The following is a 26,148-nucleotide window of genomic DNA, read 5'->3' as shown; positions in this document are numbered from 1 at the left end:
GTTAATGATGACAAGAAATCTATTAAAGTGAACACCCTGAGACTGAGATCATGCACCTGTCGATACAAACCTTAGCATACAGGTAATGTGTAGCTTTCTTCCCTACAAACAACGAAGATGAGCTTACCTTGAATGCTGTGCAGGAACACTTTAAGACCTGAGCGTAGCTGTGGATTTTCCACTCTTTCAAACTGCTTGGAGAGTCTGTTGATTGCACTCTGGAGAGACTCGTGCCTCTTGATCTCTGCTCTTATTGCAGTGGAGTTGACTGACTTGCTGCTGTTCATCCTGACACATGGATCTCTTTTTTAAACTGAAGCTTAAAGAGCCTCGCTTCAGCCCATTTGAACTCCCGGCTGCTCTTGTTCTCACAAGACGAACGCAAACTTTTCAGGACGCAGTAAAAGAAGCTGCTGCGCCTCAGGGTGTCTCTCTCGTTCTCACAGACCACAAAGTCAACGCACGACAAAGTGTCTCAGTTTCCTCCTCAGGTTCAAACTGAACTGAATTCACTTCCTTATTTCAAACCATATTTTCCGAATACACGGCAGCTCTGAATGCTGCGGCCACACAAGTGAAAAGATGACGCTAGCTGCCGTTTGTCTCACACAACACTTCACAGCCAATAATAAAGAAACAATAATGTAAAAACACATTCATTCTGAAACTTTAATGTGTTGGTTATAAGACACTTTTAGCTGTGACATATTCACTGCTGTCAGAGGTTGTGTACTAACTTGATAGTATTACATGTTTGCTTGCTCTTTTTTAAATTATGTGTATCTACTTGTTTTAATGTTGCCTTTCAATGCTGTCCCTTTGCAGTTGTAACATGTCCCCGCTGTTGGACATAAAGGATTATCAGCTTAGTGAGTATTTCTATGGAAGCTCCTGTTAAAGGATGTGTTGGCCTAACATTATGCCACACATTAGGTATCAGGATGTGCTGTCATAATTCTGCAGAGCCTTTTGTGAAACAAGATGATTAAGCTTGTGAGAATATTCGAATTACACAATACTTTTCCCTTCTCAAACCACAAGTCTATTTCAACAAAAGTTACATGTTGCTTATTTGCAATCATGTTATCTATTCACACACATTTTAGCAATCACATTCATAATCAGATTTTTTGTTGTTGACAAAACTAAGTTGGCAGTGAGTCAGATGCTAATGTTTATGTTCTGGTTTGTAATTCAATATGAGCAGCTCCATGCTCCACAGCAACAGGATATTAGAGATTAACTTTCTGAACCGTGCAATTTGCGGAATTGGTTAGAAATCAAATTTATGAGGAAATACATGACTTTAAAACAGAGCTCAACATTTCCCTGTCTTTTTTGGGTCATGCTGTAGAACAGATGTCTCCCTGATGTGTTGCCAGGCCTCATTGTGTAATCATTGCAACAAGTGTCCTGTCATCGCCACAGAGTTCATATAAAACTTAACGTGCTCACACACACACACACACACACACACACACACACACACACACACACACACACACACACACACACACACACACACACATACCATGTATACATCACTTCAGGGGACATTACATTAATTTACATGCATTTCCTGGAGACTTATCCTAACCTTAACCATAACCAACACATGCCTAACCCTAAACCTAACCCTTACCCTAACCCTAACCCTAACCAAGTCTTCACCCTAAAATTAATTATTCCCCTTATGGGGACCTCCATTTTGTCCCCATAAGGGAGGCGAGTCCCCACACGTGACTATGTAAACAGATTTAGGTCCCCACAAGTATAGTAATGCTAGGCCACACACACACACACACACACACACACACACACACCTCCATCTCCAGTCCTTTAAACCCTTTTAAATGTTTTAATGTTATTTTATTGATTTGTTTTTACATGTTTTTAATAACAGCTTAACTTTCCATATTGAAAATCTCAACACATGATGATTCCAAACGCAGTGTTTGGTTATATGTATGCTATGAAACACTGGAAATAAATATTCAACTAATTTACGTTAAGACAATGTAAACTATAGCCTAGTTTTCACAGCTAGTTTGCATTTGCACTTGTTTTTTGTACTTTGTTTTGTTTGTGTTTGCCATTTCTTCAAGATAAATTCATGGTCATTTGTGAAGTCTATATGTAATCTAACATATGTGTGTTCAATCACTTCCCCCCACCCCCTATATGTTTTTTTAAATATACATCTAAAACAAAGGTCCCATAACATTTGCTGGATCATAAATAAACATTTGTAGAATTGGAATAAGATAAGATAAGATGAACCTTTATTAATCCCCAAGGGGAAATTCAGTTGTAAGCGTGAAAAAAACAGTACAGCAAAGATTCACACAGATCAATAAAATCTAAAATAAATAATAAATAACGTAAAATCAAGGAAATAATGATAATAATAATAAAAGACTATGAAAATAGGAGATGAATACAAATAAGAGTAAAATAACTGTCAGCATATATACATATTAGGTCATCATCTAAGTTATAAAGTGCGGAATAAGTTAAAGTGACAAGTTAACATGGGTTGTGGAAACAGTGTATATTTATGACCAGTGATTTAATTTGATTTCTTTTTCATCCAAATCCAAAAATCCAAAGCACTTCAGAACAGGCTGAAATATTGGATAGGTATAATTGAACATATAGTTTAAATATTAAGAAATTATTTCTTTATCATTACAGATTTTTCCAGATTTGTTTTTTGCCCTAAAACGATGACGTATGATTTGTGTTTACCCCCTACGTCAGATGCGGTGTTTACGTCATCAGCGACGCCCTCTCCGCTGACCAAAAACATTTGAGTCCAGACGTTTAGCGCTCCGGAGAGACCTTTTATTTTATTATATTCATCTTTATTAATTAGCCCATAGAGGTTTTTCGAATATGGTCTGTGGCGGCTTCACCTGTTCCAAAAATGCGCTTTGTTCCCTGAATGTGGTGTACATGGTGAGTGTTCAAAATGGATCATCATGCTAACTTTGAGCTAGAACCGTTAGCTTAGCCTTACTAGCTTCTGAATAAACGACAACTAGCTAGCAACGTTAGCTACGACACAGAAAGATGACTGATTTTGCCTTTTGTTTCATATGTTATGCTTTTATTTTGCAGCCAATTAAAGGTATGAAGTATTTTCTCTTCGGTGTATGTTTTAAAACGTTAGTAATGTCTAGTGTACGGTAGCTATGTAGATAGACATGTAGTTATTTTTAGCTAGCCTGTAAGCTATCGCCATTATGTGTACGAAGCTACCGTCAGCTGGGAGGCCGGCTGACCCCCTTAACAAATTAAATGTGAAATTGAGATTCTTGAATGGTTTATCACCACATCGCCTCTTCTCATTAGCCACCCGAGCCTGTCACAGCTAGATGTATCGGTTCAGAGTTTGTTTGTGTGTCAGTCATGTGAGTTGTGATAGTCAACATGTTGACTTCATCACAGCTAACTCACCCTGAACTGATGGTTCAACTGAGAGACTGTATTTAATAACAATGGATATTTAGGCTTTGGTTAATGGTGTGGATTATGTTATTTTGTAACTCTGCTCTTCCTTATATTTTTAATGAGGTGGAATTAGGTTGATGGCCTTAACAATGTCAACTTAAAAATAACCAGCTGTCAAAGGCATGGGATGATACGAACATTAATATATCCAGATACTCATCAAAATATGTCACTATAACGTTTTAGAATTGTTTAACATTTTGTTAAGAAACAAGTCTTTTTTGATAACATAGGGGACCTACAGCTAACAAACAATCTTCGATTTGTTCATTTTAAATAATGAGGTCCCCTGTACATAATGGATCACATCATTGTGCAAATAGTTTCTTTTTCACCTGATAATTCCTACATTTTGAAACCAGGCTAGATGTGTCACCTCTCTGCCATGTCAGTGTGCTTGACAGCTTTTTCAAGGCACTGATGTGAGGATATAAGAAATGACTTCCATAACCAAAACGATGTTGTTTTGCTGGGCTGTTGCATTGTGGCGCATTGACAGCTGTGTATTTGGTTTTAGTCTCTCACTGTTACGTTACTGAATTGTTCACACTCTGTTAAGTATTGTTGGTCAATGTGTGTCAGTGGGCAACAGGGCATTAATGTTTAACTGACCTGTCTTTTTTATCTGCAATTCCTCTGTATATTGAGGTGAATAGATTAGCCCATTCAGATAAGAACTTTACATGTCAGAGGGAAATGTATCTGCTGGAAAGAGAGTACCAATGAAACAATTAGATTATTATTAAGGTGCCAAAAAACAAATGTACGAAATTAGTTAAAAAAAATACAATTGTTTAAATCCTATTTATACAATATAATTAATAGATCTAACTTCTTAAAAGGGAGTATTTTATGCATTTCTTTGCCTTTTTATTTTAAAAAGATATATAATTTGTTGGTATTTTGAACCAACAAAAGGAACATATAGTGTAACGTACATGTAGTTGAGAATATAACTGAGAATAATAATAGATTAATAAGCCCTAATATTGTACTATAATGGTTAAAGGTTTTGGCAACTCCAATATCTTTATCATCATGAGATGCATTCCTAATATTTTTAGAGATTATAAAAAACGTCTTGATAGTGTTAAAATCGTCTTAATTGTGTCTCACGTTCACCTGCTGTCGTAACCCTTTCTAAGCCTGCCAGGTATGCACCGTGGGGGTAAAGGTAGCATTGCGTTGTTTGCTTTCTGTTGTGACACAGTGTTAGCCTCACTGCTGCTGAAGGGAACTCTTCAGACGCCCCCCACCCCGCCTCCCACCCTGTCCCAAAACTTTGGAGCATGTGCACATGCCAGAAATCATGTTGGCAGATGAGTCACTCAGTGTCACGAGTGTGATGCTGCTGAGTAGAACCAGAACAGTGACGGCAGACGAATAAAGACAAGAAGGACAACAAGCCTCTTTGTGAGAAAGTTCAACCTTTTGTGATCAGACAACAATCAATCAAAAATTGTGAAGTTATATTTCTTTTTTATAGTCATCAAGGCAAGTTTATTTATATAGCACTTCTCAACACAAGGCAATTCAAAGTGCTTTGCAAACATGAAAGACATTAAGAAAAATGCATTTCAAATCAGTCATTAAAAATCAAAGATAATGGAATAAACATTAAAAGACAACATACATAAATACAAGTTTACAGTGCAGTTTAAGACGTAAATAGTTCAATTAAAAGCAGCGGCAAAAAGAAAAGTCTTAATCAATTAAATAAATAAAAATGTAACAATGATTTCAGTGTTTTTAGATCATTGGAAATCCCCCAGATACCAGCAGTCTCACGAGCCAGAGGCATGGGAAGAGTTATTAGCATTTCAACTTTGAGTCAGCTTTTTTTCTTTTTCTGTGACTGCGCTTCACCTGCAATATTTAGCATTATTTAGGAGGCTTGCACTTGTATTTGAATCCTCATAGAGTTCTTAAAGACCTGAAAACATAAGTAACTTGTATTTAAAAGATGACTGTTGTTTGTGGTAGCGGTGACCGTGACTTCATGATGAGCTCAGTCCCACTAAATGCCCGCTGCCTCTGGTTAACTTCCTCTCCTCAGCTGGTGGGGCTGCTGCTGATCGGGGTGGCAGCATGGGGGAAGGGGTTCGGCTTGGTGTCGAGCATCCACATCATAGGAGGGGTCATCGCAGTGGGCGTGTTCCTGCTGCTCATCGCTATCGTTGGACTCATCGGAGCGATACACCACCACCAAGTCCTGCTCTTCTTTGTATCCTTATTCAATTCAATTCAAAACCTTTATTTATCCAGGTAAAATCCCATTGAGATCAATGATCTCTTTTTCAAGGGAGACCTGCAGGGGTCAGGTGCAGTTAAATGTCACTGATTTGGAAATGTAGTTGCATTTTCCATGTTCTTGCACTTTCCTTAACTTTGCTCCTCAGTACATGGTGATTCTTTTCATCGTTTTCCTGTTCCAATTTGGAGTTTCCAGTTCCTGCTTGGCAATGAACCGTGGGCAGCAGGTGAGATAACTCTTTATGTCTGCATACATACATCGTTTTGAGACTGCAGGAAACTGGATTCAATTTAGGGGTGGGCGATATTGAAAAATATAATATCACGATATTTTTCAAGCAGTATCACGATAGACGATATTTATCACGATATTTTTTCATGTCGGTTATTATGGTTATTTGTCAAGTTACTTAACAGTACAACCACCTACAAGGTAACACAAACTAAAACAAAAAGGAGTAACAGACCAAAATACCATTTCAAGCTGGTTTTGATTCTGCAATGAATCCCTGAATGAACAATTCAACAGGAATGTTGATATGGCTTCCTCAGTGTTCAAGTAGCCTTTTTCACCAAGTAAAGTGCACTCTCTTGCTAAATAAAATAAAATATTCAAGGCACAGTTTCTCAGTATAAAAATGCACTTTCTGTTTTAGGTAGCACGAGCAGTGATGTAACATCAATAAACATGAAAAGGAGAGTAAAACATAACCAAGTAAAACATAAAACACCAATGAAGAAAAGTCAGTGCCAAACAATTAAAATGTAAACTTTAGACTTGAAGTGCAATCAAAGACTTTAGCATAACTGAACATCTGTTTCAAAAGACACAATATAAATACCTTATTGATCAAGTGCAATACTGTCTGCATCCTGACAGCTTGGTTTTTACTAACCGTTATCAGTATGTAGTTACTTCGGCATCACTTTGAAACGTGTATTACAATTAAATCACGGTAAAATAGGTTAATTTTGTCGTAGTTGGTTTCCACCACAGTATTTACATGGATATAAGCCCCGCCCCCTCTCCAGCGCGTCCTGTTTGAGTGACAGGAGTAAACACAGCTGACAGCCGTGGTGAAACTCCAGCGGTTAGGGTGAGAATATTCGCATTGCGTCCGTTGTGAACGCAGCATTACGCAGTTCAGAAACCACTGTTCTGTCGCTTTTAAAGCAACTTCGAGTTTTAACAGTATCAGGGGCACGCAGGCCATGGTGGCCGTAGGACGTACAATTATTTTCGGGGCTTCACGGCCAGACAGGCCGTCATGGCCGCCGTGAAAATCCTACCATGGTGCACTCACATTCTATGACTGAGTGACTCTCTGTATCACGATATGATATCTCTGAAAAGGCATATCGTGGAGACCTAATATCGTCTCGACGATATATATCGTCATATCGCCCACCCCTAATTCAACTGTTGTCTTATTTGCAGGAGACACTTCTGAATTCCACTTGGGGAATGTTGGAAAACAAGACGAAGACGGACCTGGAGAGCCAACTGAACTGCTGCGGGCTGCTCAACTCTACCTCCACCCACATTCAGTTTGAACAGGACCTGCTGAGCTGCCCCGCTGTGAGTCTAACATGTTCACATCTTCATCAAGACAAATGGCTGAAACGGTGCAACCGCGGAGTTAGGTTTCTGTGTAGTGAAACAAAATGAACATTCCGTATCTCAGACATTATATAAGGGGTTCTTTAAATACAAATGTTACTGCATCAGAGATAGCTGCTGCAGTCTCACTATATAAATCCTGTTACACAATATACCCCCAGGGTAAGTTAAAAGCAGTCAACATTCTGAAGTTCTCAGAATAGATTTTGGTAGAGAATGCTGATAACACTATCTGAAGACTAAAGGCCTCTTTTCTGTGTCTTTGCTTCCAGTTATGCAAAAAGAACACTAGCTGTTTCACCTGCGGGGACAAAATGCTGAATCATGCAACCGAGGCTCTGAAGATCCTCGGGGGTGTCGGGCTCTTCTTCAGCTTCACAGAGGTGAGCGTCCGTTCTACAAACCTACATCTGCTCATATAATACCTCATTCACACCAACGGTGTTTCGGGGCCGGTTCGGAGCCGGTTCGGAGCTGGAGCTTGAAAAGCACCAGGTTTTCCTCTTCACACCGCAGCGGAGCAGCCTCTTAGCTCCGGAATCCGGTTCGTTTCAAGCACCAAAAAATTGTCCGGCCAGAGCAAAAGCACCGCATACGTCACGCTTACGTCGAGGCGGGGGCAGGGGCGGGATCAACTCCTGAACAACAACAAGAAGCCGGCGTTTTATCCAGTTTGTACACAACGATGGAGAAACTTAACAAGCAGCAGTGGTCCACTGAAGAGACCAGCTACCTACTGGGAATCTGGTCTTCCGAAGAGGTACAGAGGAAGCTGGAGCACAATCGGCCATTGTTGTTGTTGTTGTTGTTGTTGTTGTCGGTGTCAGCTGTGAGGGGTTTCCGCGCGGTTTGGCTTTATGAAGCAGGCACGCAAACGGTTACGTCATGACGCAAACGATGACGCAATGACGCAGCACCAGTCGGACTCTGGGCTGTGTGAAAAGAGCCGGAGCTAAACCGAAGAACCGGTTCTGAACCCGAAAAGCTCTAGCACGGAGCTTGAGCCAGAGTTGCGTTGGTGTGAATGAGGTACAAGTAAGGGACAATGTGCAGCGAGGCGGTCATTATCGCTGCACATTATCCCGCTTATTACATGGCCACATTCTCGACAAAGTAACGATATGACTCCCAATATTAATTGAAATGCTTTTATAGATTTAGAAAAAGTTTTTATTGATTTAAAAAGTAGTAGGCTATTATTTATTTAAATTGACAAGCATCCGCTAAGAAAAATAGTCCGTTGTTACTGTTTGAGCTACGTAGCAGGAAGTGCTTCCATAGCGTTTTCGAGGAGCTTTTTGATTACAGATTTGAAAACATCGCTGCTTGCTTTAAAAGTAGCACAACTCATTATATCAAACCTTGGAGTATCTAGATATCCCTGCCCTGATGACAAAGTAACTGGCAACTGAATATGTGACCCGCTCTATCGAAATCAGTCGGAAGTCGCAACGGCTCATTTCAAAATAAACGTGGATTTGCGTAAAAAACTATTTTTTCGGGGTTTGTGTGTTTTGTTTGATTTTAAACAAACAAAGTCTTGGCTTTCAGAATATGAAACTTTTATTTCCAAAATCACACGATAAATACATTCTTTAAGCTTGTAAAGGGAAGATGACAGGCAATCTGCTCTTCCGCAGCGCCGCCCCCCCTCCCTCCGGCTGACATTATGAATGTAAGAGTATAGTAATCATAGATAACACGGCAGGGTCCGTTACAGTTTGTTTTCATCTGATTTCAATTAAACAAAGTCTTGGCTTTCAGAATATTAAACTTGTTTCGGCAAATTCAGATGATAAATACAACTTTGAAGCTTCGGCATAATTACAAGCGGAGAACGGAGTAACTTAACGTCACAGCAGGCATAACAACAGCCGGTGTTTCTCGTGAGGGTTTTCCCCGGGAAACAAACACAATACACACAAATGCAAAATTACACAAACACACACTCGTATACACACACACACACACACACACTCGCGAGCTTCCCCCAGACCAGTAATCCAAACGAAAATATCTTCCCTCCGTAGTATTTTGATCATTTGCTAATAATCAATCAGATCGATGGATTCCAGAGAAGAGGAAACTTTACGGCCTTTTTCTCAAAATGATAACTCGGTGACAGTCATTATATAATGTGACATATTTCGCTTAATATTTGGAGTACAAAAACAATCCTGATATCATTAGAAAGCTAGGAATCTCCTCTTTCCAGCAGTGTATACAACTCAAAACGTGTCTTCGGGTCAATGCGAATTTCGATAGAGCAGGTCACATATGTGTCGCCGTTTGATGTCTGTCTGGACGGTTGCGTAAAAAGGAGGGTTTCTGCCCCGTTACTTCCCCGCTGTTTTCTTGTCCCAGTTTGAAAAGTAAATTGCATGCCGTTTGCTTTTCGGCCAAACTGTTTACAGTTAAATCGAACGGACTTCTTTGTGCAGATGTGCAGATGTGAGCGTCCTTAAGTCAATAGTCCTTGACAGCGTTCTGGATTAACAACTGTCTGTTCTGGATTAACAACGTGTCACGTGTTCTGAATTGACCAATCGGAATCGAGTATTCAACTAAGCCATGTAATAATAAAGATTATCCATCAAGTTCATATTGGTGTTTTCTCAGAGAGCAAATACTCCAGGAATCTCAAGGTTGTCAGTTTAGATTTTTGGACCATTAAAAATGGCAACATCAATTCATCCATCGTTAGTGGACCATTGCTTGCGAGGGCAAAATAAATATGTGCAAATATTTTGAGTTCAGTCTAACTTTGGTGAACTTTAACACCGACATTTTGAACTGTGACCAAGAGCATACTTTAATATATCTGTGGTGATATAAATGTAATTCATGGTGCTGTGTTGCTGCTGCCCTGTAAACAGCAGGCAGGAGAGCAAACAGTCTGAACGCATTACATTTGTTGTTTTTTTAAACTGTTTGACTTAGCAACGATTAACAGTTCTTGCATGGCACCCCCACATGTTTTGTACTGAAGCCTAAGCTTCATCTGCTGCTGTGCAGAAAACGAGGTTTAAACAGAATAAATAGACAGGCAGAAAAAAAGCTGCGCAGCAACTCAAATGATGATTTGGCATTTGAATGTCAGCGTTATGAATGAAGCTTCAAAGCTTCACTACAGCCCTGGTAGCTTATCGCCCACTTATACTCCCTCTGACTGGATGTTATATCCTCCATTCAGAGGGAATGTAAACAGTTTGCGTACAGTTGTGAGACAGTGAAGTAAACTGTATGAATATCCCTTTGAGTGAAAAAGAGTTAAGTGACTGAATGAAATCATGCACGATGCTGAGAGCAAAAGCCAGAGGGATTATGATAATACCCTTATAGCCTTTTTAAAACCTGCAGTTACAACATATATTTCACAAAATATACACAAACAAATACAAGCGTCCATAAATACCTAAATATTTACTATCATAATACAAATACTTAGGAATTGTGTGCTGGCTTAAATAAACAAACCTATAGGCAACAGCAGCTACTCCATTCATTTATGGAGGTGTTTAAGTCGCTGCATTTTCAACAGTGTCTTGCTAATATATATTTGTTTTAAAGGTCCCATGTCATGGCCATTTCTACTGATCATAATTCCATTGTTGATGTCTACTAGAATAGATTTAAATTGTGCAATTTTCCAAACTCACATTGGTTTCTCAGCATCTCTGTAAAGTATGTGTATTCACTCTCTGTCCTAAACCTTGTTGGAGCTCCTGCCCCCCCCCCTCCCTGTGAGCCCAGTGTGCTCTGATTGGTCGGGACGTTGCGAGGCTCGCTGCTCAGTGAGCTGGCTTACTGGTGTGGTTTCCGGGATGGCGAGACAGCGCGAAACTCATCCTGAGCACACACAAACACTCACAGCCGAAGTAAAAACAATAAGTGTGGCTTGATATTGAGTAAGAAAAAGGTTTATAAACGCTGTGGGAATGGGTCTGCGGAGGGCGTTTCTCCGCCATCCCAACTCGTCTATTACCAACCAGGGAGCTCTATGCAAGTCAATGGGACTCCCTGTTAGTTGAACATGTACGCTAAAGGTCCCCCCACTGCGTTTGATAGTGACGCCAAGGGATCCTGGTGTGTGAGGAGCTCCGTGGATTGGTCCATTTTGGTTTCCGGAAGAAACCAATGGAAAAGGAGAAATCTCCAACGAGGCGTTCTGTGGCAGCACAGACAGGTCTTTTCTGTGTTAGAGCTTTACTCGCTACAGGGTGTACTTTGAGGGTTTTTGACTCTGCATGCATAAAAAGCTACATAACACACAAGGGGACGGGTAATAACCGGAAAAGCATGACATGGGACCTTTAAAATACATTTGTACTTCCTATTATGTATGTGACATATTCTCTAAATATAAACATTGAGATGGTGTTGTTGTTCAACATTAAAGAACCTTTTGGCCGTGACCTGCTCACGGCACATAACTGAAATAAGCAGGGTTCTTACGGTCATTAAAAACCTGGAAAAGTCATGGAAATTCAAAATGCTAATTCCAGGCCCTGGAAAAGTTATGGAAAACAATATTTTTCCCAAAGTTTTGGAGAAAGTCATGGGAATGTAACTAAAGTTGCATCAAATGTAATTTATATTTTAGCTAATCGCCGAAATAGTAATACTATAATGATAATAAATACTGTATAGTAATGAAACGTAAAATGGAATTTAACTGACGAGGTATTTTGCTGGTGAGAGATTTTAGTCGCTTTAGTCTGTAGAAGCTAGTAAGCCTATTTGATTTGTTTTAGTAAGGCACAACATGTTTCAGACCTTATTTTCCTGTTCCATGTTCAAATAAACCATTTTCAGTGGTACCGCTGAGAAAGAGTAATTTGTTTGATCATGGAAAAGTCATGGAAAAGTCATGGAAAATCATTGGTGAAAAAGTGTATGAACCCTGAATAAGCCGACACCATGAATCTGTAGCTGTGACGGTACGCCGCCGAATTGCGTTTCTCACACGGCCTGCACGGCTATGACCAGTTCACAATCACGCCGAGATCATTTTAAGCATGTGCGCTCCTCAAGTGGGCTGTGAGGCTCCGGCGTAAAAGAGATTGAGGTATAACTTTAATGTTTTTCACTTTCTATTATCATTATTGTCATTCTCTTTGTCCTATTATATTTTATAATCTATACACACAACATCTTTTGAGAGGAATCTATCTTCGGTTGCTTTCCTCGGGGTGTCTTCCACTTCGATGTGGAATATGTATACATTTCATATCAAAAAGGATACGTTCGTAGAGGCAGTGTTGATGTGTTGGCTGTTTCCCGGCTACGGTAGTTTAACAACCAGCTCTACATCACCAAGCTAATTTTGAGATGAAGTGCTGACACATTTAGTTCTCTTTTCCTGTGTGAACATGCCTTTATTTATTTCCCCTTTCTGTGTTGAACAGATCCTGGGAGTGTGGCTCGCCGTGCGCTACAGGAACCAGAAAGATCCACGAGCTAACCCAAGTGCTTTCCTATAGTCGGCCCCCCCTCTACACAGCGCTGTAGGTTTCATACACACTGGTACACATAGAATCATGCACACCTAGAGGCAGAAACACCGGCTTACAAAACAAAACCACCACAATACACAGAATGGACGAGCGCACGCAGCACCTGACGTACACTGAGAAACACACACACACCTCCACCTGAGACTGAGAAACCACAACGACGACCTGGAACCCCTGGATACTTGTGTATGAAAGGATAACTTGTTATGCCAAGGAGTGTGACTTGTTGGCATCATGACCCAGCCTTGATTTGAGTACCAGATTTCCAACTATGTAACAAGGGAATAGACATCTCTGCATGTTTCCTTCGCCTGCACACAGCCTCTCAGTTGATTTGTAATCCCACCCACACCTACCAAATGACCAACAAAATAACCTGTATGCACCTTGAATTGGTCCCTCTTGTCTCTGATGTAGTTCCACCACATAGATATCAGTATTGGTCAGTGCTGTGGGTGATGTGTCGAGCTGTAAACATGTCCAGTGTGTGTTCTCAAACAGGGAAAAGAAGGAAAATACTGGACATGTGGTGTAAAGTAGTTTTTGAATTGTATGTAAATGTTCTTTTTTTGCCACATTATGCCAGGATTTAACAGGATTAGGAAACAGGATTAGATGTTAGGTTATGTAGTTGATAGTCCTTCGGGTTCAACGAATATTTATGAACTGTATCTGAGCCAACTAACTGTCACGAGTCGGAGATGTTGAGATGCCTGAGAACGGACTGCATTCTTGATGTTGTACATACACTTTTAGAAATCACTCTGGATGGATTTGATATGTAGCTTGCCTGCATAGTTGAGGTCTTTAAAAGGCCGCAATAATCCACCTTTTCTGTATTTACTATGTTTCTCTGTGTCACACCGTGATGTAGCTTAGCATAGATTCTGGTACGTACCTTTACCTCCTGTGTAACTGGAAGAAAACACGACAAATGTAAAAAGAAAATGTGGTTTTTGCTTTGAAAGAACTGGGTTAATTTGGCAAAAACCGCTCATCGCAAACCCAATTTTAGTGTTAATTGTGAACGTGTGCTATTGGTTGCAATTATTTTCCTTTTTTTTATATATAAATATTTTTGAATTATTCTTTAATGGAATGGTTCTGTTTTCAGCTCTTATTTCGTTCATCAGTGTTAAATGCTTTGTAAAAAAAACTGTGTTAAATGTGTTCAGGATGTCAGTTAATTTAAGTTTAAGGATGCACATTAGGCTGAGGTTGTATTGTAGTTTTAATGATATCATTTTACTGCCTTGCTCGATGTTTAACATTTCCTGTTGATAAATCACTGCTTATTAACTCTCTCTTTTAAAGGCGTGTTTTCTCTTTTTGAATTGCTTGAGGACTAACACAAACTGTATTTACTTGTCTTACTTGAACCTGTCATTTTGGCCGATATGGATTTCCTGCTGCTGATTTGGAGTCATCGCTGGTGTGAGCAAACTCTTTGACAGATCTTAAGCATTATTATGCCATATATTAAATCTCACTTTGAATTTGTGTGCCCTTGTTATTCAATTGTATCTTGACTTTTTGAGACTTAATTTTCCAGATAATAAAACCTCAAATTGGAAACTGTTTCCCTGAGTTGTTGCTTGAGATGATATCTTTGTGTCTTTTAAAAATGAGTTCATATAATGATGTATTCAATGGGTTTTCTTCTTTTTAAAGTTTCTTTAGTGTCTATTTGAAGCTTACTCTCTGCATTACTGCTTTAGACTTCTACATTTCAGAGAGAAATAGTGTGGTCTTTTAGTCCTAATTCATTTATTTGACAACTTTAAATGCTTAACAGATTCAGATTAACAGTATGTATAGGTAAGAAAAAGCATTTAAAACATGTTAAACGACATTACCAACAGAACATATGTTATCATGTTTTGTTAATGTTCTTTATTCGTGTTTTTGTTTGTGTGTTCTTCCATAATTCTATATTTTATAAAACAATATATGTTATAAATATTTTTTTTTTCTTTTCAAAACATGCTGAAATATACATGTGTATATATATATATATATATTATTTTTAAATATATTTATAACATATATTCTGTTTTATAAAACAGAATATATGTATGCTGTATGTATATGTATTTAAAGATGACAATGATCTCCACAGAAAACAATAAGGGTTCAAAACATAGTCATTGTCCTGAAAAAAGAATTTGAAACCAAATAATCCTAATAGGATAAGGAAATAATTCCAGTAAAATAACTAAGAGGAAACCTCAACCTCAGCACTTCTTCTGTGAGGTTATTTTTGTCAGTTTGGGTGTGATGATACCAAAGGTCTGACCACACGGTGGCAGCACAGAGTCTCTGCCCGCCTCTTCCTGTTCGGGGCTGCTCTGACACGGTAAATACCTCCAGACAGGCAGAGAATCCAGACACAGTGGGCTCTTTCTCCGCTGATTATTACAGAACCGCACAGATTGATTGCATCCGAGCTGAAGGTGGATAGCATCAACGTGGCAGCACAATGTATTTACTCAAGCTGTAGTTTTTTGAGTCCCTGTGATCAAGCCCGCCTTAACCTGCCACCAGGCCCTGGGGCTGATAGGTTTTGTAGGCCCCCTATTTAAACAACAAATCAAAGTCATTTATAGCCTCGCAGGCTCTGTGATCGCACTTCTCCACTCTGCTCCACGCGCGCCTGGTCCTCTCCTCCAGATGAGTGACGTATCGGGCCTCCCTCATGTATTTGTCCGGTTGCCGTTGGCTCCCCTCCACGTAGCAAGTCATTGTCGTCCTCTCCTCCAACATCCCTCCTCTCTGTTTTTCCTCTCCCGCTACTCCATCGCTATCAGAACCAGACGGCCTACTTGGCTCCGAGGCCCCGCGGCCGGCAGCGCTACCGCTCGGTACAGAACTAATCTGTCCTTCCTCCTCATCCTGGCCTACAGGTTTAAAATAACCTGTAAGCTTCGGCATGTTTTGTAATAGCTGCTTGTCTCGAAACTCCTTTTCCCTCAAAAATTTCCTTTTCCGAGCGCCACTCTCAAACTTTTTCTTCTCCGACATTTTCTCCTAAACAACCTTCATCTGTCACTCAATCACTCGCAATGTGAATAAATCACATGTGAAGCATATTCTCATTCTGATTGGCTGTTTAGTGGTGCCCACTGACTGTTTCGGAGTCAACATTTTTGAGAAAAATCTCTGGAATCCATCGATCTGATTGATTAGCGGAGCAAATGATCAAAATAGTATGGAGGGAAGATATTTTCATTTGGATTACTGGTCTGGGGGAAGCTCGTGTGTGTGTGTGTGTGTGTGTGTGTGTGTGTGTGTGTGTGTGTGTGTGTGTGTGTGTGTGTGTGTGTGTGTGTGTGTGTGTGTGTGTGTGTGTGTGTGTGTGTGTGTGTATAGCCTATACATGTGTGTGTTTGTGTATTTTTGCGTTTGTGTGTATTGTGTTTGTTTCTCGGGGAAAACACTCACAATAAATACCGGCTGTTGTTTTGCCTGCTGTGACGTCAAGTCACTCCGTTCTCCGCTTGTAATTATGCCGAAGCTACAAAGCTGTATTTATCATCTGAATTTGCCGAAACAAGTTTAATATTCTGAAAGCCAAGGCTTTGTTTATTTTAAACCAGATGAAAACAAACTGTAACGGACCCTGCCGTGTTATCTATGATTACTATACGCCTTACATTCATAATGTCAGCGGAGGGAGGGGAACAGCAGAACAGCAGAGTGGAGAGGGAGAGCTGTCTTCTTCCCTTTACTAGCTTCAAAAATGTATTTATCGGCGGATTTTGGAAATACAAATTTCATATTCTGAAAGCCAAGACTTTGTTTATTTAAAAAAATTAATTAAAACATCCGAAAAAAAATAAATAAAAATTGAAAATATTTTTTTTTATTGGCTCATGATAGGCCCCCAATCTCTGTAAGCCCCTGGGCTTCAGCCCAGGTCAGCCCGTGCATTAAGGCGGCCCTGCCTGTGATATATTCCTTCTGAAGGCCAATAATCCCTTCAGCTGGGATGGGTCCAGAAATGTGGGGGTGGGTTGAAGGGGGGAATGCAGAGCAGAAGGAGAGCTCAAGTATGCTCTGAGAGGGGAATGGAGACAAAACACAAGGAGATATCCAGGTACCTTTCAACCAAGGTTGTCCTAAATGAGGATAAATTGCCTCTCTGCCCTCGTCCTAACGGCCCGTGGCAGACTCACCGTCCCTCGGCCCCCCTTTTATGAGAAGGCGTGACCTGATCTCTGGCGTTGGTGGCACCCTGCTGGGGAAGCACCTGCAGATTCACTTTCCTGAGCAAAGGAACAAGTTAAATGTGCCACAAAAAAAGAGAGACTGCGACACCACTGTTCTGTGATATGTAGCCTAGTTAACATTAATATTATTACTATGCTGCCAGTTTGACAATTGCAATACTCTAAGCTTTAAGTAACTCAGTGCAATATATAATTGTACCTCTGTTATCCAGCTTCAACCACACTGTATTCTACATGTTACACTCAATGTATCTCATAAATACTGCTGTTGCTGCTACTTTTCTACCCGAATGTGTGTGTTTTTATTCTTATTGTAAATATTATGTGCATGCCCTTTATCAAATAGTTCTTTATATTTTGTCTCTACCTTTACTTTTGCTGTCACGATACATTTCCGCTTTTGATTCTGATAAGGACGTTGAGTTTTGAGTTTTGCTTGGTGGCTCGGGACCAGCCTTCTTTAGGAAATGTGCACCACACATCGTATCCCCTGCCGCCCTGAGGGCCCGGTGCCAGTCCCCACCCTGTGATGCATGTCCATATGCCGGGTGTATTAGCTCGGAGAAGCTGTGGAGAATTGCACCAACAGGGATGGCCATCTGTCCTCCTACAGATATAGCATGGGCTCTGCAGTCGCATGATACGAAGGCAGGATCTGAAAACATTTGGTCCATTATATCAAAGCGACACGGTGAATGGGTTTTTATAAGGGCCTTGTCCTATAGGCAGAACTAATTATGTATAGCTTTTCAGCATGGGGCATGATAAGGCCACCTTCAGATAAGTAGGAGCCAATTTATTGTCTTATATAGTCTTGTTCACGGTGGTGGGGGAGGTATTCAGATCTTTTATAAAAATACCAGAAGATACCGTGAAAGTACTCCATAGCTTGAAAGGGCAGCTGTTGCTTAAGACGTCGTTAAATAAATTACAAGCCATTAATTGTCTGATCTGAAAATATGGATGGACGGATGGATGGATGGATGGATGGACGGACGGACGGATGGACGGACGGATGGATGGGTGGATGGATGGGTGGATGGATGGGTGGATGGATGGATGGGTGGATGGATGGATGGGTCCAGAGCCTATGTTCATGCGATCCGTTATAAATAGGAAGAAGTGTAGAGAGCCTGAAGCAGGTACCAATGGCCATGTATGTATGTATGTATGTGTGTATGTATGTATGTATGTATGTATGTATGTATGTATGTATGTATGTATGTATGTATGTATGTATGTATGTATGTATGTATGTATGTATGTATGTATGTATGTATGTATGTATGTATGTATGTGTGTGTGTATGTATGTGTGTGTGTATGTATGTATGTGTGTATGTATGTATGTATGTATGTATGTATGTATGTATGTATGTATGTATGTATGTGTGTGTGTATGTATGCATATCAACACCAGAAAGGTATGTATCCGTAGAGTAATACATACAGAATATATACACAAATATATACAAACATAGGATATTATAGGCCTACTATATGCATCATACTTAAGTTATAATACCAGAAGCTATCAGGCATTGCAAATTAGTGACAAAACATAGTAAATGTATACATATCAACACTAGAAAGTATATATTAATACCTACCTATAGAATACAGAATGTAAAGAAACAAGTTAGAATACACCTTAACAGGTCACCTCTGTGCTCATTTTCAGGTTCATATTAGTATTTTGCGTCTCTATGACATGTGTATATGCTTTAATGTTCAAAAAGGTCTTTATTTGTCTCGTGTCCTTGGGCCAGATATTCAATCCTCATTGTGTGAGTGTGTGTGAATGAGCATTAGATTAGAGCAGTGGTTCCCAAACGGTGTGCCGCGGCACACTGGTGTGCCGTGAGGCAAGTCCGGTTGTGCCGCCGGATTTTGTGACAACCATACGTTATTATTGCAATATACAACTACACAAAAATAATACTTTTTTTATTTACTATAATATCAGTACTTTGTAGGTTTATATGTACGTAATCTGCGCGACTTGTGCGTCCACATCTCCACGTGCAGTGCTGCATAAACATGGCTGAGTCAGCGATAACTTTCGAGGGGTGGAGGTATGCCCATTATTTTGAGTTCGTCCGAAGAATAGACAGGAATGTGACGGTGAGGTGCAAACTGTGTCCAGGCCAGAAGCTGTTATCCACTGCTGGAAACACCACGTCAAACCTCAACAAGCACCTGCAAAGAACACATGCTAAGGCAGGGTTGCCAACTTTGGGTAGGTACCTGGCTGGAGTGAGATTTTGATATCATGGGTTTAATTACACATATGCGCACGAAATGACTGCTATCGTGTCAGCAGCGGGACCTTAGCATATATATAGGATATATATACAATATATACAAATACACAATATTGGACACAGACTATAAAGGGCAAAAAGTTTCATTCACTAATGAAAGTCAAACACATGTTTGTTTCCACTGTTTTATTGTGTGCCTGATAAGCAATTAATTGACCAGTGGCGAGCCGTGACTTTTATACCTAGGCCCTCTGACCCCCCCCCCCTTCCCTCGAAAAAAAACGCATCAATGACAGCGACCCTCTACCACACAAAACAACACCATTTATATAAACACCTATCATGACAGGGCACCCACAGCCAAGTAACAATTACAAATGAATTAAGTCGGCACGGCGGCCCACATTGAAAATGACTTAGGCCTACCTTTGATAATAAATCACTGAAACACAAAGTCCATCCTCCTGTCCTTTTGGATGAAGCACTTGATGGCGGGTCATGCAGCTGATCCTTTACCACTCCAGTTTATCATTGTAACTCAATCTTGAAAATGACTCGGTTAATAATTTCGCAACGATGTCATCACTATCACTGAACAGAGCCATCATGAACGAACTTATGCTAATTATAAATCTATCGACCGTAAATCTATCGATTAGATTTATGATTCGAAAATAATAAAAGTAGGGTAGACATGTGGATATTATCCGGCTGAACAAAACGTGCATTTATCTAACAGGTTCGTTTTCCACAGACCTTATTTCCAGCTATTTTCCAAAACCCTATGGAAAAATCTCACTGCTTTCTGTCGAGGGAATCCGAGCGCAGCTTACTTCCGAGTTTTAGGACGCGTCACTGCACCACTTGCATAGACCTCACAGCGGGCGGAACTGGTCATAAAGTCCGCGAAAATAAAGCCCGCCCATTTAGAGGAGAGATATGATTGGTCAATTGTACTGTCATTTGACTTTACTCTCTCGTTGAGTTACTATAGCGGGCCCTCTGTGAATGTAGAGAGGGACCAACAAGCTCTCCCGTCTTCACATAACTCGCAGAGACGGCATTTAACCCTTCACATTCCAACAGAAACTGAACAGGCAGATTCGAAGGATTTATTTCTTTGGAAATATTATTTTAAATACAATTAAATCAAGTTATTTTGGTAAAACTAATGAAAAATGTAACAACAAAAAAATATAAAAAATAATATTTAAAAAAATATGTTTTTTTTAATGTTTTCAAATATTATTTTTTAGAATATCTTAGGCCCTCACAGAGGGCCTAGAGGGCCCTGACGGCTCGCCACTGTAATTGACTTATCGTACGATAAATAAAAATGAACTCGATACATTTCCATTTACATGAGGATGTGACTAGCAGTTTGAAAGGATGTACTTGAATTATTATTATATATTATCATTATGTCAGTGGTCTAAAATGATACAACGGTGCCGACAATATTATCGTTTATCGCAATAATTTCCGGGAAAATGTATCCAACAAAATTAATTATCGTGAGAGGCCTATACATGAAACACACACACAAACAAAGCTACAGACTTACTTCAAACTGCCAAACATATTAATTAACACACTCTCACTCTCATACTCTTTGACTCTATTTTGGCCTAGTAGAACAATAAGCAGCAGACTTTTACTTTTGTATCATTTCTACTGGATCTTAGATCTGCGCATGCGCAATACGTGTCGGCAGTTGCGAGAGAGTATTTTTGTTGGGTAATCTATGGTGGGGCTCAAGTCAGTATTTGCATTGTAATTACATACACGCTCCCCTTGACAGTGAAACGCCACGCGTGAGGTTTAGATTATTTCCCTGTCTCAATCCAAATGGAACTGTATGAAATAAAAAGGCACATTTGTCTTGTAGTAAATAAAAAGGGCGACCTGGAGCCAATCCTGCAATTTCCCTACAGGTGAAAGAGTTGACATGCTGAAAACCCAACCCCTGCAGAGGGGTCTGGGGGGATTCTCCCCCAGGAGATTTTTTGAAATACTAACATAAAATACACATTCTGGTACTCTCTTGAGAAGAGAAATTAATAAATCTATTACTACACGACATATTAAAAAAAATTAATGCCATTTTAGTTTTTTGTTGCTTTGTTCTGAAAGCTGAACCTGCTGCTCCTCACAGAGAGAAGAGGGAAGAGGCTGTGAATTACTTTACATTGTGGATAAGGGTGGATAGCCCCCATTGTTCTATGTGTCAAAATGAAAGACAGACCACACACCTATCAATCATCAAACCGTGGGGTCTTATTTCATTACGTGTTGATTTCTATCAACACGTAATGTTGTATCGATGTATATAGAGATGTACTACAGCAAAAGTATTCTCCGTCAGGACTTCCTGCAACAACACCACGCCGTTATCTTGATTCTGATTGGCCAGAAGACATTATCAAAGATGTTCTATTGAGAAGACGATCACTACGTGACAAAAGTTTTCAAAACCGTTTCTAGTCTTCGGTATTCTTGTTTTTTGGCCTGAGAATAGTTTGGGCAGCGTGAGAGCGTGAGATTGAGAGTGAAAGCGTGTGTCACACACCCAGATGCGTGAGAGTCGGCAACCCTGGCTAAGGTGAAGCTACCGCACAGCTATTTGTTGTTTGTTTATATATCACGTCGTCTGTTCTTCTTCTCTGTTTTCCGGTTGTTGCCTGTTTTGAATGACAAATACACACTACCGCCGCCTGCTGGTAAGGAAAGTTATTGCCACTCAGGCATGCGCAAGTTCGTACGTGCTCGGCGAGTAAAGTAACGAGTTACTTTATGTAGATAGTAACGAAGAAGTGTAATATATTGCTTTTTTTTAAAGTAATATGTAATATATTTTTAAAAAATAGTAACGACCCCATCCCTGGAGTAGGCGTTCTCTACTCTGATTTACATGAAGAACAACAGGAGGTCACGGGACTCACGGCTCTCTGTTGAACAGGACTTGCGAGTGGCCCTCTCCTCAGTGCCACCAAGGATACAAAAATTCTGCGCACCCCGACAGGCACATGTATCTCACTAATTTGTAAGTCGGCAAAAATATTTACAATAGCACATGTTTCAATGCTGATTGCTGAAATGTTAATTTTGTGACCTGTCTGGTTTAAATGAGTGTGTTGCTGCTTTGATGAAACCTAATTTGATAAAGTTTCAAATTAATTTTTGAAATATTTCGTTAATAAATATTTCATGAGTAATATAGTTGTCTTTGTCACATTTTATTTGGCATTAGCAAATAATTATGCACATTTACAGATATTTTACATGATATGAGTGATAACACGTGTTATAAGGGCTATTTTGCACAATAGGTGTGCCTTGAGATTTGTACTTGTCCTTTGGTGTGCCTTGGGCACAAAAAGTTTGGGAACCACTGGATTAGAGGATGAGCAGCTTGGCACCTGATGAATGTGTGCAAATGTTGGCATGTAGTGTAAAAGTGCTTTGAGTGGCTGAATAGAAAAGTGCTTTAGAAAACCATGTTCAGTTTTACAATTTACCTGAAGCTACTTGTGTGATCTACATTATTTATACTGATGCATTTGTGCATTAATAGAGATGTACTTAAGAGCTGGTTTAGATTGGTCCAGTGTTTCCGTGTTTCAAACCCCTTTAAAAGGTTCACAAGATAGATCTGTGACGATTGATGGGACGAGGAAATAGAACTCAATGTTTCAAATCTTGCCTTTTCGGTTGTCTTAGATTTTAATGAAATTAATTATACGTTGACCTCTTCTAGCCTCAATTACATGGTTTTCCGGATCTAGATTCTTCTCACAGCTCGACGAGGACAAACAGGAAGGCAAATCGTTATCATTAGTGAGAGGAGACAAACAGGTCAATAAGGTCTATCAATAATGAAACACAGCATGTTATTAGTCATCGGATGGAAAGTGGTGCAGGTGATGTAGAGTTAAACAGAGCGTTCATGTCTTAAAGTGATATGTCAAATTAAAATAATGAAATAACATTCAGTTTTAAAATTGCAATTGAACTGAACAACACTGTTGCAAATGAAACATTTTTACCGTTGAATGAATAACAATTTTCAATGAATTAAAAAGCACAATTTTAGAAGTGACGGTCCTTGTCAATATGGGAACTTATTTAATATCCTTTTGTCGGGGTTGCCAGGGTACATCACACACAAAGGCAACCAGAAATAGCCTACATGTATAACCCGTTAGAAGAAGTGACGGAAGAGAAAGGGACACACGAGGTGACACATTCAGGTTTACAGTACATTAAACACAAGTGTGACTTCCTGTTGTGCAGATCTTATGAATCCAGGATAAAGCCGCATGTACCGTGCTTTGGATACAGACTCCATTACATACAGACCTTAAAATGAACACATCATTAGCATATATCACCGTCCTGCCCCCCACACAGAACCATCATAAAATAACCCTCCCACACCATGAACCACGATGAATTACATTACAAACACATAGCAGACGCGTCTCCACCAATGTGTACTGATGCTAATGTATGTTGGTCATGAAATATAGGCAAGAAAGATGCACGTGTGGCAGCAGATTTAGCGTTTTTAATATCATTTGGCACCAGTTGGTAGAAAGAGAGGGAGCTCAAGGTGAAACACTTTCTCAGTTTAAATCTTGAAGAAATTAAACCTTCACCAAGGATGTAGAAAAAGAATAGAGTAGAAAAAAGAGTAGAAGAGAATGAAAATATGCTGAATTATTATTATTCACTGGGTGTCATTTTTCATCTCGTATTTGTATGAAGTGATCTCCTACAGACTGTCTCATATACGTTACATTGTTATTTATCTATTTTCCCTTAATGGAAATACTTTAATGTTGCAATAATTGTATAAAAACTGCTAGGCGGGTAAAGTTTATTATTATTATGATACATATATAGTTGCCTTACATGACAATAATGTGGGGAAATAATTGTGTTAATAGATGGTCCACTGTCCTAACAATATTTAGTTTATTTTCATTAGTAAATGTAGTTTGAACTGATACTCAACTTCAATCAAAACCAATCAAAAAGGTAATTTATTTCAGAAACACTTTTTGTTATATTCCATGGAATGCTCTTCACATCCCGATAGCAATGAATATCTTAAGTGCTTTGACAAAAAAAATCCATCACAAAATGTCATCAGTGGAAGCCGTGGCGCTGTAAAAAGCACGACTAATCATCTGAGCCGGCCCGGCTAAAGTAACTGGATGGCCTACCTGCCTGTCAGACTTCCATCTGTGCACAAACTTATCTCGTGCCCTGATTGGTCATGTGCGCGTTCGTGTGTGTTGGAGGAGGGGCTCTGTAAGGAAGTGGCAGATTTTTTCCGGTTGTGTATTTTCAAATTCTAGCGCACTCGAGTTGCTTTCTCCAAAATTACCTACCCCACCTTTAAGAAAGATAATGTAAGTATTATCAGCACATTATAAATTATGGAAAGTATAGTCATTATGCAGTCAAATGTTCCCTCTCAATGTTTCACTATTTTATGTTTTATTAATACTACTGCTGCATGATTTAACTGCTAGCTGTTTAATGTTGTGCTCATTTTTACTCTTCTTTGCACTGTTAATCTACACAGCCATGCATCATATTACATTATATAACATACAGGATTTGACTTAAGTCGTGGACTTCGAGTCGTGGCTGAACCTGTCTCTGCGGTCCTGCCTTGGGTCTCGTCATGCTGCTTCCCTGATGGCTTCCACAGGATTGTAGCTGACATCCTCGTGGATTCATCTTCTTATTATAGACACATGCATTTCCTAACATTTGGTCTATATGCTGTAAAATGTATTATCTCTTGGATTTACACACGGCATCTATTGCACGTCTGTCCGTCCTGGGAGAGGGATCCCTCCTCTGTTGCTCTCCCTGAGGTTTCTGCATGTTCCCTTTAAACTGTGGGTTTTCTCTGGAAGTTTTTCCTTGTACGATGTGAGGGTCTAAGGATAGAGGGTGTCGTATTTCTCATACTGATATTCTGTACAATCTGTGAAGTCCACTGAGACAAATGTAACTTTTGTGATATTGGGCTATATAAATAAACATTGATTGATTGATTGATAAGATCATCATAGGTTTTTTTTTATTTGAAAGCCACATTTCTACACAAATTCAACTAGTCACAAGCTCAGAAAAACCGCCCTGTTTTCATCTTTGTGACAATGCATTTTTCATCTGATCCATGAGGGTTTCTAAATAGTTGATGATTAGGCTTAAGAAGTAGCAGAATCTTGAATGATTGAAATCTGAAAAGGGACTCAAATTGTCAGCCACATGTAGTGGAGTAAACATTTACAAAATGTATCCCCCAGTGGAGTGGAAGAATAAAGAAGCATACAATTGAAATGCCACTGAGTGTATGGCACAGTGTTTATAAGCAAAAGGCACGATGGCCGAGGTACAGCGTTGCATCTCCAATGAAGTGTGATGCTGAAAATAAATCTATATCTGTAACAGGCAGAGTGTGAAAAATCAATCAAGATCAATGTGACGGGGGGAAGTGTTGCTATGGATGAGAATACAGAGTGTGTGTGTGTGTGTGTGTGTGTGTGTGTGTGTGTGTGTGTGTGTGTGTGTGTGTGTGTGAGAGAGTGAGTGACTGACTGACTGACTGACTGACTGACTGACTGACTGACTGACTGAGAAAGAAAGAAGGAGAGGCTTCTTCCTCTCTTGTGCAGATGAAAGTGTTTCTGGACTTGTGCCTCTGATGTTTCCATAATTACGTTGTCTCCC

The 26,148-nt window shown here is 39.7% G+C and overlaps 1 protein-coding gene across 1 annotated transcript; it reads left to right on the top strand.

Moving 5' to 3' along the window:
- The first annotated feature begins 2,778 nt into the window (after nt 1-2,778).
- On the top strand, nt 2,779-14,483 carry tspan31 (tetraspanin 31). Its single transcript, XM_034202604.1, has 6 exons — nt 2,779-2,958; nt 5,570-5,737; nt 5,913-5,993; nt 7,205-7,345; nt 7,660-7,770; nt 12,796-14,483. Exons 1-6 carry the CDS (start codon nt 2,896-2,898, stop codon nt 12,868-12,870), a joined length of 639 nt encoding a protein of 212 aa, XP_034058495.1. The 5' UTR covers nt 2,779-2,895; the 3' UTR covers nt 12,871-14,483.
- Nucleotides 14,484-26,148: the final 11,665 nt, after the last annotated feature.

This window comes from Gymnodraco acuticeps, unplaced genomic scaffold (genome assembly GCF_902827175.1).
Source record: "Gymnodraco acuticeps unplaced genomic scaffold, fGymAcu1.1, whole genome shotgun sequence".
Classification (NCBI taxonomy): domain Eukaryota; kingdom Metazoa; phylum Chordata; class Actinopteri; order Perciformes; family Bathydraconidae; genus Gymnodraco; species Gymnodraco acuticeps.
The sequence above is the reverse complement of the archived record's forward strand: the minus strand, read 5'-3'. Positions and strand labels throughout refer to the sequence as shown.

What these genes read in the sequence shown, in the direction of transcription:
- tspan31 (XM_034202604.1), top strand. Translation starts at nt 2,896, where the DNA reads ATGGTCTGTGGCGGCTTCACCTGTTCCAAAAATGCGCTTTGTTCCCTG. An exon ending in CCCTGAATGTGGTGTACATG is followed by an intron (nt 2,959 to 5,569) that starts GTGAGTGTTCAA and finishes TCCTCTCCTCAG; the next exon opens with CTGGTGGGGCTGCTGCTGAT. An exon ending in TCTTCTTCAGCTTCACAGAG is followed by an intron (nt 7,771 to 12,795) that starts GTGAGCGTCCGT and finishes TGTGTTGAACAG; the next exon opens with ATCCTGGGAGTGTGGCTCGC.